At 38.8% G+C, this 15,122-nt stretch overlaps 1 protein-coding gene across 3 annotated transcripts in view; it reads left to right on the forward strand.

The window, feature by feature from the left end:
- hspa4l (heat shock protein 4 like) overlaps positions 1 to 15,122 on the forward strand; it is a 49,030-nt gene that overhangs the window by 25,879 nt on the left and 8,029 nt on the right. The window contains exons 8-14 of one of the 3 annotated variants that reach the window (XM_015344968.2): positions 1,003 to 1,079; positions 3,184 to 3,335; positions 5,966 to 6,072; positions 8,666 to 8,799; positions 10,629 to 10,825; positions 12,850 to 12,900; positions 14,734 to 14,835. In XM_015344968.2, coding sequence (XP_015200454.2) covers positions 1,003 to 1,079; positions 3,184 to 3,335; positions 5,966 to 6,072; positions 8,666 to 8,799; positions 10,629 to 10,825; positions 12,850 to 12,900; positions 14,734 to 14,835 — 820 coding nt within the window. The remainder of the gene's footprint in view (positions 1 to 1,002; positions 1,080 to 3,183; positions 3,336 to 5,965; positions 6,073 to 8,665; positions 8,800 to 10,628; positions 10,826 to 12,849; positions 12,901 to 14,733; positions 14,836 to 15,122) is intronic. The other 2 variants (XM_015344969.2, XM_006629629.3) reach the window with 2 other exon arrangements.

The following is a 15,122-nucleotide window of genomic DNA, read 5'->3' on the forward strand; positions in this document are numbered from 1 at the left end:
TCTTTAGGGATGTAAATTGGAGGCTTTACATGTTACTGTGTACATTTGACTTTTATTGTGGTTTAAAATGAACTGATGAGTGGCAATTCTTTCTAACCTCAAAATATAAAAATAGCGTTGTAGTTCCCTTTTAACCCAGGACTGATGCTGTTCATCCCTTTTTGAAAACTTTCTTTTGATACTGAGTTACAGTGTTCTAAGTTGTGAAAGATACTCTACCTACTTTGTGAGAATGTCAGAAATGTTGCAACACTCACTGCCAAGGTGTAATGCAAGCTGTAGAATACTGTAGAATTTTTTGTTGATTTTGTTATTGTTGATTTTGAAGTGAAATTAGGATAGGAATACTCATAGAAATATGAGAATTGAATAATTGTGGTCATTAAAATATTAATCTTTGAATAATTGTAATATTAATTAATTAATATTATGATGCACATTTTGTTATACTCTTCTTGTTTGAGATGTTCTATTGTCAGGAATATGTTGAAACCAAAAATGTGAATTATTGAACTTGAAAAGCCAACATTAGATGTACAGTATCTTTACATTCTTGAGTACTTTGGCTATCATTGCTCATTTAGAGTAATGCGTCTGATTTGAAAATAATATATATATTTACAAATGGGGCAGCACAGTGGAGCAGTGGTTAGTATTGCTGCCTCACAATGCTGGGGTCCTGGGTTCAATTCCAGACCTGTGGTGCTATCGGTCTGAAGTTTGTACCGTACTGCATATTCTCCCTCTGTTAATGTGGGTTTTCCCTGGGTACTCCGGTTTCCTTCCACCACCCAAAGACATAGTGGTAGATTAATTGGCCTCTGAGGAAGTGACCCTGGTGAGAGTGTGTACTGTATCTGTGTGTGCCTTGTGATGGGCTAGCGTGCTGTCCAGGGTATACCCTGCCTTGCAGGACAGGCTCTGACTCCACCACAACCCCGAAATGGATAAAGCAGTTAGAAAATGGATGGATGATATTTGGCTCTCTCTTATTCTTTCTAGGGCTCATTTTGAAGAACTGTGTGCTCGCTACCTGGACAGAATTGAAGCACCTCTGAAAGTGGCGATGGAGCAAGCTAGTAAGCTGATCTATAGACCCAGACTTCCTTACTTCCACATGCTCAGATAGGTCAAGGGTTTAAACATATATCAGAGTTTATAAATGAGAGGCCATTTGGCCCACGTTGCTCATTTGGTTGCTAGCAAAAGAACCTCGTCCAGCCTGTTCTAGGTATATTCCAGGTAATCAGTTCGGCTGAGGAGTTAGTTCCAGATTCCCAGCTCCCTTTGTATAAAAACACTGATTTCAGTTCTAAATGTACTCCTCTTTAGCCTCCACCTGTGTCCTCAGGTCCTTGGTTCACTCTTGGTCCTGAGATACCCTTCTGGCTTTGTCAGTCTCTTTCTTGATTTTAAAATACTTCTGTCAAGCTGCATGTAGTCTCCTTTGTTCCAAGTTAAAGAGATACAAGTTCCGTTAACCTGTGTATTTAAACTGTTAATTTATGGCCACGAATTATCTTTTGCAACCATTCTTTGGACTGGTTTTAGAGCAGCGATGTCTTTTTGTGCTGTCACACCCACTGTTTTCTAAGTAACTCAAAGAAATAATAAAAAAAAAGATTGAAGATGCAAGGTACAATAAAAGCAACTAGGGGTTTATGAGAGGTCTCCTCATCCAGATATTGTGCTGAAGCAATAAAAAAGACCAAAAATAAATGTAAGGATGTCTTTTCAAAAGTGTAGTTCAAGTTGAGGGAATTTATACTGAAATTAAAATTAGATTTTTTTATTTCTTTGTATTATTTTGCATTCATACTTAAAGTCATGTACCTAGGAATCAGTCAATAGCACTTTTCGTGTTAATGTTGGCTCTCTGACATGAAGTTCCACACCAGGGGCATTGTGTGTCCTGTTGTTCCAGCTTTACACTTTGTTTCGAACAAGAAATGATGTCGAAAAGAGTTGACCCGGCCAGAGCATTTCACCTTAGAATCCTGTTTCTCTGTGAATCTTTTTCAAAAGTATTTACCCTCTTTAATAATTGAATGCACAAAGAAAGCATGTTTATTAAGTAAATAAGCAGAATTGTTTCTTTCCCACTTTTGTCTCGTAACATTCTGTAACCTGCCGTCCATAGCTTTTTTGGCAGTAGACTAAAGTTTAGGTGAAAGTTTAAATCTTTTTTCCTTTTTTTAAATATAAAATTGGCTTGTAACGAGGACCCACAGGACTTTAGAATGTATTGCAACAAAAAGGAACGGACTTTCCGAGCATGTGCCTTTAAAGGCTGGTGAGGTTTACAGCAGCAGGTCCCAACAATCATATTTAAACATTTTCTGGTTTTGCTTAATCTCTGTAAACAATGTAATATTTGAGCGTGTCTCCAAATGCCTTTAATAATTTAACTAAGAGCAAGAACTGAACAGATATTTCTGTGGTCCTGATTTGTACATTACTTTGGGCTCTTTTTTAAGAAACAGTTAATCTTTTTCCAGGAGCAGATGCCTGCCACACATTTCTCAGTAGATGGATTGTGGATAGAGCAGCTATAGAATATCTTTCTTTCTTAGACTTTTTGGCTAAACATAAGTTATGCATAAGCCTTAGGGAATATTGCTTTTACACATTAAATTATAGAACAAGAGAAGACTTCAAAATGTTTTGGAAGGAGGAGAGTAGTTTAATTGAAAAGATTTGTTTGTGAGGTGAAGATCTGAGAGGACAGTGTGCAAAATTTGAAACACTGTTTTCTTGCAGACTTCTCTCTGTTGGTTTATCATGGTGCCGGAGAATCACTTAAGGCTATTGCATTTGCCTTCTTGTCTATTTAATTAAGTTTAAAAGTGCAGATCGCTTGAAGCCAATACCCTGACTTATTTCACAACATGTTTGGAAGATATCCTTAGATCAATTGGCTATTAACTACCGAATGGCTTGAAGGTGTTAAATGACCATGTCTCTGTTGTAAAACATAACTGTTCTTATGTTCTAGATGTACAGTAGTTAATCAGTTAGCTAATTTCGTGTTTGTTATTGCAGGGCTTTGCTTTTCAAACATTTTTACTGTACCTGAAGTGAATTTTGCTGCAGGCTGCACTGAGTGTATAGGTAATGGTCCAATCACCAATAAAATAAAATGTCTGGCTCATGTGACAAGACAGTGTCCATCCTGTGCCGCAGAGCTAACACGAGAGGACATCTACGCGGTGGAGGTGGTGGGAGGAGGGACCAGGAGCCCAGCCATCAAGGACAGGATCTCCAAGTTCTTCTGTAAAGACATCAGCACCACGCTGAACGCAGACGAGGCTGTGGCACGAGGGTGTGCTCTGCAGGTACAGCCAGCACAGAGAATCGCTCTGCTTGAGTTAATATCATCTTCGGGCAAGGCTTGAAGTCCTCACCATTTGCTAGTGCTCATCAGCCATTAGAATATTCCTCTCTTGGGACAAATATACTGGGAAAGAAGAGGAGATTTATAAATTAACAGTGAACAGTAACATGGCAGTGTACATTTGAATCTGGTAGAGTAATTTTCTTGGAGAATGTACAGTAACACAATCGTGCAGTGGTTAGCATTGCTGCCTCACTGTGGTGGGGCCCTGGGGTCAGTTCCTGGAGTGCTGTCTGGGTGGAGTTTATTTTTTCTGCTCGTACTGGATCTCCCCATGTTACTATGAGTTTCCTCCAGCTGCTCAGATTTCCTCTCACATGTCCAGAAACATACTGGTGGGTTAAATGTCTTCTGAAAGATTGGCCCTGAGGTGAGTGTGTGCGAGTGTGTGCCCAGCGCTGGACTGGCATTCCATCAGTGTGTTCAGGGCCTGGCGCTCATTTCTTGCCAGGTTAGGCTCCAGTTCTCCCAATATCCTGTGGTGGTTAAGCGGATTAGAAAATGGATGGATGGGTGAATGAACATGCAGTATCTGTCCCTAATCAGGACCTCAGTGTACTTATCTAGACTGACTGTATTTGCATCTCTGAACAGACAGGCATGTCCTCTTTTATAGTACAAGAAAGTCCTTGATGGAGAAGATGTCTGACTAAGACTTATAAGGAAAGCTGTAAACATGACAAGAGTGTGCGTTTTCTTTGATAAATCAAGCTGTTGATTTCTCCACTTTTTGTAAGTGTTATAAAGGTTAGGAAATAAACAGTAACACATAGACTAAACACACACAGTACAAGTAGCCCATCTTCGTCGACACTGATGAGGAAGTTGACCCCCCCAGAAGTGTGATGACAGCCAGATTTGTCTTTCTTGTACAGGGCTGAGTAAAAGTCTGTGAACCCCCTAGGTTGGTCCATATATTTGTATATTTTAGACCTAAAACGTAATAAAATCTACATGAAAGTCTTAAAAATAGAGGGAGATATTCACAAACTTTTTTTTTTCTCAGAGCTTTACTGCAAATGCTGTTGCAACTAAGAAAGTGAACATCTGTTGTCTGTTAAATCATCAGTTCAGGAAAGCAAAAATATTAGGTTAGGAAGTTTTCTTGTCTTGGAACAGAAATATAATGTAATTCAGGAGTTACGTACAGGAATCTTGTCTTTGTGGAGGTTACGCGTTTCAGTGCCATGCTACGCTGAGGAAAATGCTTCAGCTGTCAAGAACAGCTACACAGAAGTGGGTGAACTAGCTCATACACAAGAGCTCATTGAAGAGGCCGCAAATACATTATTTTAGCTTATATTTAAAAATTATATTAGCATTATTTTAATAAAAAAAACAATTACCCTTTACATGTAAACTTAAATTTGTCACTCTTAGTTTATAATTGTGATCAGCTCTGTTGATTAGGAAAGCCGTATTGATCAAGTTTAAGTAGGGAGCTGCGTCAGCATGCATAGGATGCAAAATAACAAGTAAAGGTTTATTCCGTGCTGAAAAAAAAGAGACACAGCGTTTCACATTCTTCTTTTCAGCATGGAGTAAACCTTTACTTGTTCTGTTGTATTGAGCAAGGCCTCATACTGAATCAGCCATCTCTTGTCTACTGTTAGGTGAGAGGCCCCAGCTGGGACAGCACTCCTCTTATTTATCAAGTATGATCAGAGTGCAGATAGGAACTTCAGCACAACATTGTTTCTTTCAGATATGGCTGCCTCAGTGTAAAAAAAAAAGTTGGAGTGTTTAAAATGCACTTGTTGAATCACGAAACTCTTTTTTTGGTAAAACCTCGAAATATTCTGGTCTCAAAAGTACAAAGAATGCACTAACATGAAGAATGTGAAATATTCATAAGTCAAGTATTTATTTGGTTGTCTAAGCCCAGTTGGGATTCCTGGCCAGTGCTACATTCTTAGTTTAGAAGGGAATCTCTTATAACAGTGCACTGGAGCTACATTGGCATAAAAATAGACTTTCGCAATTCCATGAAGTACAGATGTGCTACTACTATTTAAAGGATCTTACGCTCCATTTTCTTTTGCTCCTAGAGATTCGCAAGGGGGAAGAGGTTTGAGCTGGTGTAAATTCAGGAATTCACTGAATAAATGATATTTACTTTTTCAGGAACAGCAAGCAATAATTGTAAATAAAATTGTATTACAATGAAAGCAGTGCCTATAGCTCTCAAGAGTATTCATATTCCCCATGGGCAAGAAGCTGCCTCTTTTGGCATACTGTAGCAGGTTCAAGGATATTCCCAACACTTGTTTGAATTTAATGTCCTGCTGCTATGATATATAAAGTACATCAGACTGTTTTGTGTTCCTGCCAGAACTATTGTAGTATATGATAGTATACATATTTGAAAATGAGAAAATATTTTTATTTGCTTTTTTCTTTTTTTTCCCCAGGTCTCATTGTGTTTTTAAGCACTGAGTTATTTTTTTCCCTCACATGTAACTGACTTGTCCCTTGAAGGAGAATTAAAGTTATCTTAACAACTCATAAACCTAGCAACAAGCTCCCTGCCCTCAGTGACATCGTCATTGCTGTCTCTCTCTCTATTGGCAGTGTGCTATCCTCTCTCCGGCATTTAAAGTGCGGGAATTCTCCATCACAGACGTGGTGCCGTTTCCCATTACCCTGAGGTGGAAATCCTCATCGGATGAGGGGGTTGGGTAAGGACCACACTATGTTCTGTTTTAAAGTGAATAATGTCCATTTAGGTACTTCCCATTCATTTACAGTTTCTGTTGTGTCTTGCAGACTTCAGTATTTAATCTGGGATTGTCTGTGCTTCATTACACTGCTCTAATGTAACTTTTCCCTAAGCAAAGGCTTTAATGAGCATGTTACATGAAAACTGGTTTCAGTAAAAGAAGAAAAAGCTTGAAAGTTTCCGCAAAGTTAATAACTGACGACTTAACAAAACGTCAGAAGTGAACTCATTGTCAGTGTTCTTACTGATGTTAATTATGAGATATTATTGTCATCATTATGGAGAGAAATGTGCCATTCATGAATAGGACTAGCACATTTGTTTGGTAATAGCTGGGCTACAGTTTTTCAGTTTAGGTTTTTTGTCAGGTCTAATGTGGTTGGTTCTTGTGGAAACATACAAGCAGGCTGCAATAAAAATTATAATTATTGTGAATCAAAAATACCCAGCCACTGAAAGTATAAGAAATGAAAAGATATCCTAAAAGCACTATGTTATGAATGAATATACTGGAAAGAGGGCTCCTTACTGTTGTTTCTTACATAATCTCAGCTTGCCATGATATTTCTAACAAACATACCATCATAGGCAACATGACTTCTCATTAGCCCCATAAATCCAGTCCAACTCTCATTAATACTTCCAACCTCCAACTTGATAATCCACACCCACTGATGAGCTCTGCTCATAGCTGTGACTCATCCTTTCCATGCTAAATTAGCCATCTACCTTACTGCCTATTCATCTGCCTTTAAGAAGGCACTTGGCACAGAATCAGTCTTGAAATGAGTCCAGTGTCTTCACAGCTATGGAGTTCATGTACATGTTATGACATTTTAGGAAATGCTCAACAGCAGTGACACCATACAGTGCGTTGCCTTTCTGTCAGATTAATACTTTCTCTCTTTCTACACATTTTTACAGAAATACATTTACCCAGTAATTTGTAACCTGGGCTGCAAAATCAGTTTCTTCGCTGAATTGCCAAATTGCTTTTTTTGCTTAAATTGTACTCTCAAGAAATACACAGCTGTATTTTAGTAATAAACAAAGCATTGGTTAGTTCCAAACTTAAACTTAGAAAAAACACGATATGATGATTTTTCTTCCTACTTTTCGGGGTGAAATTAGACTCTTAATTGTTTGTTTGCTGCCCACACACAGATACAGCTCACGGCTCAGACACAAATTTTACTGACGTCTCATGCAAAAGTCTGTTAAAATCAGTCTGCTGGTAGTATCTACTAAAATATTATTTGCTTTGATTATTTCATGCTGTTTTCTATGAGCCACAATGTGTGGCTGATGCAGTTCAGGAGCTATAAAATCATCTGGTACAATGCAGTGGTTGAATATTTTTTCTAAGATTCTACGATAATGAAGTGTACCACGAAGTGAAACCATGTACCATGCTGGCTACACTTTGGTGTGCCGTATTAAAAAGACATACATTTGTAGTACTCTGATGGGAAGGCACGGAGTCAAGGAATTCTGAACATCTTTTCCAAAACGTGTCCCCTATATTTCTAAAACAAACCCCATTTCTTCACTGCAATTGTGTTGTTTCAGTCTATGCAGATTGGTGTTGCCCTATCAGTCAAGAGAGAACTAGCATTTATGCCAGAATTTGAAATTCTAATCCGGTAGGATAGTTGTGAAACTGAGTTTTACCAAGTTCAGCACAAGACAGAAATGTAGGAGGCGGTTGGATGAGTTAATATTAAGTCTGTGGGGAATGTCCAATTAAAAGGGGAAAAAGATGCCGTTATACTTTCCTGATTCTCCCTCAGCACAGACAGTGTATAATTTACAATCAAACCATTATATTGCTTATGTTTTTTCACTTATGCTCAATTATATGATTAAATCTGTTTTTTCAGTTATATATGGGGTATACATTTTCAGCTTGTTTCATTTAAATGTGTAAAACCCATGGCAAGCTGCAGTTGTTTTTTTTTAATCAGTCTTAAGAAAGGACTTGGCAGAGTATATTATCAGTATATTATAATAACACATTTCCATGGATTAAAAGATTAAGCAATTATATTGTGACAAAATACACATCTTTTAAGTCTTTAAGTAATTATAATCTTGAAGATATCCGGCATTATACAGCATCCATCTGTGTAAATGTTTTAGGTGTTTTTAATGATTAAATATCCATATTTGTCAATGACATTTTTGGAAAATGTGATATGATAAAATGTTTTCCTGATATCTAATTTTTAACAGAAATGTACCTATTTCTTCTCTACATAAACCGTTAAACAGAATTCGTAAAATGTCCATGAGAAAGAATATGTTTGTTGGTTTGTAAATTCCATGATCCATCCATTACTGCAAGCATTATTTCAACAGGGCTCCCAAGTGGCACTTGAGCCGAGGTTGAGCAGTATGATGCAGCCTGAGTTATGTCTCTATTCGACTGTAACTGTGATTCCTCAAGTAGAGTCACACAGTCTGTAGAATGTGAACAAAGTCACTTTTCTGCACAGTTTTGGATTTTGTCGTGCCTATTTTGAACTAAATATGTGGTTATTTTTATAATGCAGGGAGTGCGAAGTGTTCAGCAAGAACCATCCAGCTCCCTTCTCTAAGGTCATTACTTTCCACAAGAAGGAGCCTTTTGACTTGGAAGCCTTTTACAGCAACCAACAAGAGCTGCCGTATCCAGATACTAGAATAGGTGAGAGCACGGCACTGACAACTTGGAATAAGATCTATACATTCAGCACTTGTAATACATTAATATTATACAGTATAAGTACATTTACAGTATTGTGTACAGTTCTGCTCATGTTGTTACCAAAAATACATTTCTGATCAACCAGACACATTGCTGGAATCAAAGGAATGTCCTACACTAACAGGCTCTAAAACCTTTCTAGTCTTGAACAGAGAAAACGACAAGGGGATTTGATTTTTAAAGAAGGAATCAAAATCCTCAAAAAGCATTGACAGAATCAACAGTGAAACCTGAACCAGACAATGTCGAAACTTTAAGTGGGCCTCAGCTGGTTTCCCTGTACTTCTAGACTTTTTTGAAACAAAGGTGAAAGTCAGAATACAGACATTTTATTCAGTGAAATACACCTGCTGACAAAGGGAACCCCCTTGTTTTAGGGACTAATATGTGTAAAGATAGGATGATTAGATGCAGAGCCTCTTTATAATCTACAGTGTTTTTGATACATCTAATTTTATATTTAAATGTGAACTGTGGCATAATGCTGGGGCATGTTCAGTGTGGAGGCAGAGCCCTAGATTAAGGGTGTCGCGTTGCCTTCACAACCACAGCTGCGGCTCATCCTTAATCAGCCAGCTGACAGCTGTGACAGCTTTAAGACACATTGTGCACCTCGACACAGAGACACAGGGACGAGCAGACCCCACAAGGGGAGAACCTTCCAGCGACAGTCCCGGAGGGGATTGCGACGAGAGCGTAAGGCCGCGTTTTTCCTCCGTTTTCTTTCTTTTCTTTTTCTCCCGGCCCGTAGTGTATCACCACCGAGACAGATTGAGTTATTTTGTGTTGTGGCCACACGCTCCTTTTCTTCCAGACTGGACTCCAATAGAGAGGGTAAGTCCAGTCTGGATACCGCTGTCCCAAGCGGTTCTTTTCCCCAGATGGGACCCCGTTAAATAGGGGCAGTCCAGCCTGGATGGCGCTGTGCAAAGCGATGCATTTTTCTTTTTTCCTTTTGGTTTTTCCCGTTTTGTGTTTTTCTTTCCAGTTTTCGCTTACCTCACACAGGTGCCTCTGCCCCCTCATACCGGATGTCGACTCTTACTGGTGTTCACCACGGTGTTCGCCGTGGCTCCTCCCACTCCCACCTTGTTACAAAACAATAAACGGCAATGGAAAACTTGTCAAATTCATTTTAAATGACACAATTATATTCCCCTATGTGTTGTGGGACCTGAACTGTTAACCTAGATGGGAATGCAGAGGGCGAATGCAGGCTTGGAAAGGTTGTGTTGCTAAACAGAATGGTGTTAACGTTGTTGATCACACGTTTATTAAAAGCGTTCATCCTCATAGCACCAAGTGCTGTGTGGAGTGATGTTGGCACAGGATAAGATGCAGCTGGGAGCCCTAAGCACTGTTGAAAATTAACATGGATTAAGGCTTTGATAGTACTGCCTTCTTAGTATCTTCTGCAAGTAGATATACAGTAACTGATCTATAAATACAGTAGGTGAATAAGAAACCGCTCTGAAACCAGATGTTCCTGTTAGTCAGTGTAGAGATTTGGTCATTGCAGCTCCCATATTTCTATATTTTCAGTATTTTTCCGTATTGAAGAGTAAAATTTATTGTGATGCTTATTCTCTTGATGTTAATTTCCTAACTGAACATGGCTGACTTGGAGTTTAGATGGATTCCGTTGATCCCTTAAATTCCCCCGAAAAAAGGCAAATTCTTAGACATTTAACTAGTATTGTTAGTGAATTTATTTGAAGAGAATGAAGAGAATATTTTGAAAGAAACTTATACACTCCTCTCTCTTCCAGGATGGTTCACTGTGCAGAATGTCATTCCCCAGCCGGATGGGGACAACTCCAAAGTGAAGGTCAAAGTTCGTGTCAACATTCACGGGATCTTCAGTGTGTCGAGCGCGTCTCTGATTGAGAAGCAGAAGGGCGAAGCCGACGACGTTCCCATGGACACCGAACCCACTGTCCAGAATGAGGGCAAACAGGAGGAGAAGGTAAGGGAGTTGGAAGATTTTTTATATATATCTCAAAATATATCATCCATTTATTCTGGGGAAAAAAGTTTTCATCTTCTCTAGTCAACCAATAGTTCTCACAGATTAGACCACCAGCAGGAAGCCTTCAGGTTGAAACCTTTCCTTTTCCTTTTTTTGTTTCCTTTCTTGTTTCCAGTCAATTTCATACCATGTCCCTCTCTGTGGTGGTTTTGATGTCCTGTTTTGCCTGCTTTTTCACTCATGGGCCATATTTTCCCCGTTCTTCTTTTGTCTTCTATATTGAAGTCATTTTGACAGCTACATCTCTGAGGCAAGAGCAGTGTGCCAGCACTCAAGTCATGTATCAGTTACAGACAGTGGTATCTGGAAAGATCACATTAACAGAACTCAATTATCTTGTCATGACAGTGTACACCATTCTGCAGTTTGAAATGTCATTCTTTGACCCCTTCAACTAAATGTACTCCACAAGGTTAAGCGTAGTCAGTCAATGGCTAGGCTCAAATTCTTCTGGATAGCTTTTTCGTGTAGGATTTTATGGCTAATTCAGTACTTCTTGCCTCTAAGTTTGTGCCTGTATTTATCTTAGTCTTTTTAAATCTACTAAAATTACCTTATCTTTAATGGATACAAAAGTATTTGAAAATGAAAGTCTTTAATGGCCATAAATAAAGACAGAAGGTGTAACTCATTCTCAGTTGAATAACAGCAATACAGTATTAATGACAGAATCTTTTTTCATCCTGGATACATGATTTGACACAAGTCCCAGTGTGTTTCATGCTGTGACTACTCCGGGGCCACAGTACTGTAGCAGATGTCTTATAATAAATGGGTCCCAAGCAGGAGACAAACATAGCTGTAAGCTACAGAAAAACAGTGCAATAAAACACAAACAAAATTCTAGCTCCACTTTGAGCTCTACATTTATTTTTTTATCAGTGCTCTCTAAAAACACAGTTGGGCAGCTAAGTGGCTTACTAGCACCAAAATGTCTATCAAATGTGTCACATATTCACATGCGCATAACAGTCAGCCATTTGCTTCCTTCATCTTCCTTGTAGTGCATCAAATAACAGAGGACCTGATAGGTTCGACTAGACATGGAATACAGACTAACAACTAGAGGCATCTGCTTCCTGGTTTTTAACTGTCACCCGAACAATAGGGTTCTTCCGATTAGTCAGGTGACTGAGGGCAGCAAGTTATTATCCACAGTTTCCTGGGGAATATATTTCAGATGAGATCCATCATTTTGTCCAATTTTACTGTCCTCTCACAGCACATTTTATTTTTTAATTTGCTCATATCTTAACACAGTAATGTGTGGTATATCCTTGTTCTCTCTGAACTATTGTGACACACTGGGACCTAGTTTAAAATAACTGCCTTTCTGCTTTGTGTCTGGTTTATATTTCTTTTGTCTTGTCTGAATTACTGTTATTTGCAGAATCTGTCAGCCGTTTGTATGCCAGGTACTGAGCTTTCTCAAAATTCCAGCAAATTTCACTCCACGTAAAATTAGCATACCTACATTCCCATTAAGAATATGGATTATTCAATGGGAAACACCAAATAAAGTTAGTGCTTGGAAACTGATCTTTTCCTTAAGTGTTGACAGACTACTTTTTTATTACAGTACATCCAGGACACAAGTTTAAATGGACTGATTTTCCATAATGATTCCATAGTTTATTGCAATAATTTAGCAATATGATGTGATTAACAGTGAATATTCCCATTAGAGCACTGAACAACGTGCCTGTTTGCATCTTTGTCAATAGAATCGCAGAGAAGGCTTCTGTTAAATTTTGTTTTTATAACTAAAGTTAACATCTTCCTTGTTGTGCAGATCCTTGACATTTTTTTTTCTAATGTACAAACCTAAAAAAAACTGGCTGTAATCGGGTTTTCCTTTTGAATGTGTTATTGTTCCAGCTTGGTACATAGGTACTGTAGATGGTATCTGGGTTATTTTTTTCACTCAAGACCTCTCTGTTTCTTTATTTCTTGTTCTGAAGCAGCATCCCTCTCTTCTCATTGAAGATGACAGCTATAACTATGAGGAGGAGGTTTGTGATGAATGTGTTCATTACCGCATAATGCCTTCTTTTCACTTAAATCCTTCTCGTATGAAAAAGAAAATGTCGCTGGTTACCCACCAGGCGGCCCAATGCTGGAATTCTCGGAATTCCCAGTGAGAAAAAGGCATTAGCAGGCTTTGTATCCCTCAACCAAACTCAAGATTTGTGTGGTCAAGGAGATGTGTCTCACTTTATTCTAGGGAGTGTGGTACTTTAGGATAGATGACTTGGGAAAAGTGGAATTGTTAAGAAAAATACATCTCCACATCATTGTTGTTTATCCTTTGTAAATTCTACACTAGTTCCATGACGGCATCCCCACCTGACTATTTCTGTAATATTTTGCTTATCCTCTGGCATTCCCACTGTTCACTGCATTATTGTTCTGTGTTCGTAGTTATAGATTCTTTAGATGGGCAGAATCTGTTTTTCATTTCCTGCTTAAAGAGCTTCACTGTGATAAAAGATGTTGATTATAATTTCACCATTCTTTGCCATTTAAGATCTTTCTTGCCTTCCCTGTAGTAAAAGGAAGTTACATAGATAAGCTGAAGCTATTATCTTGTAGACTCATGAAGTGTTGGGTGATAAATTTGATAATTAATGGTGTTATTATTATTCATACTGATGCGCAATACAAACGCAACAGTCTTAAATCAGTTATTTAAATTTTAAAGAATGAGCAGATTGATTTTTCTTTTTAACAGCATGGTTTCTTGGGATAACGTAGACTGAGCTCAAGTTGCTTGGTTTCTTAAATCTGCCTGGTGTTCAGTGTTTGATGTTTCAGATGGGTTTTATTTCCAAAATTATTTTAAGATTTTGCATAAATACCCAGTATAAAGGACTTGACTCTAATCAGTGTAAGAACAAGAAAAGATAAGACTACACCCTACCACCCATCCTCCTGGTTGGTATTGGCCTAATAGAAGGTGGCCTGTCTGTTATTAGAAGAATGAGATGTTCTGCTTCAGGAGACTTCTTCAGTAAACCACAAAAGCAGTTCTGTTGAGGAACATGCCGTGTTATGCAAGGCAGCTAGTCAACCAATGGCCCAGGATGTCCATTTGATTCATCTGTGTCATGCGTTCAGACTGCGATGGCTAAGAGAACCTAACCCATGCATCAGCTCACCTTCTACATAAAAACAGACTGTATGCATGCTCAGGGGCCATTCAAGGGTAACATGTTAAAAAACTGAGAGACTGTGTAGGAATCTCCCATTATAACGAGCAGAAGAAGTGCTGATTATTCCAGTACAAAAATGCAAGATGCACATTGCTAGGATTACAATGGTATGATTTGAAGAGAACTGTGTTGAAGTCTTGCTGTGGCCAGTTTTTTTATCCCGTGTCCAGCAGAACAACTGTGGGACCAGCCTGGCAGTTCCTTTAATGGGAGATAACCATGACTACACATTGTCTGCTGGTTTTGTGCAGGCTGCAGCTGAACAGGAAGAGTGGTGGGATATCTCACAGCACTCTGTCCAGAGGCTGATCAGGCCTGTGCATCAATATTGCTATGACTGATTTAATGCACTGTCAGGTCATAACAGTTTCTATTGTTTTATCTGTGACAGTGGGTCACATTTCAGAATTCTTTCATTTTGGATTTTCTTCATACTTTGTGATTTTGCTGTAATGTGTTTAAAATATTTGATACAGGCCCTAGAACTGTTACGTTTCTTTTGTGCATCAGTGTAGTTCATTGGAATAATAGAATAGAGGTTTTGCCTATTATATATCTTTATTTGTGCAGTAGAAATAGGAAACTTTAGGATATATACGTCTGTGAGTCAATGACATTCCCTGTGTCTTTCAGAGTAAAATGCAGGTGGACCATGAAGATGCACAGCCCAGAGAGCAGGCAGACTCAACCAACCAGCCAGGTGAGGAGGCTGGAGCTTCGAGCACTGACAACAAGGTGAGGAATCTACACTGCCCAGGCACATTCACCAGTGTTGCATCACATAACTTTTACATCCACTATGATATCGAGTAAAGATTTTGTTAGGAGACCGGGTTGAGTGTTGAGGAATGAAGAGTCTGTAGCCTGAGCCCCTAGGAAGTGGGTCCCCTGATCACTTGATAAGTATTGGGATCACTTCTACCTGTAGAAATGCCTTTCCCTTTGCTCCCCTCTCAAATGGATACCATTCTATAGTATGAGAACATTTGGGTTTCCTCAGAGACTAGCTTTGCAGAAACAGA

Source organism: Lepisosteus oculatus, chromosome 1, assembly GCF_040954835.1.
Source record: "Lepisosteus oculatus isolate fLepOcu1 chromosome 1, fLepOcu1.hap2, whole genome shotgun sequence".
NCBI classification, from domain to species: Eukaryota; Metazoa; Chordata; class Actinopteri; order Semionotiformes; family Lepisosteidae; genus Lepisosteus; species Lepisosteus oculatus.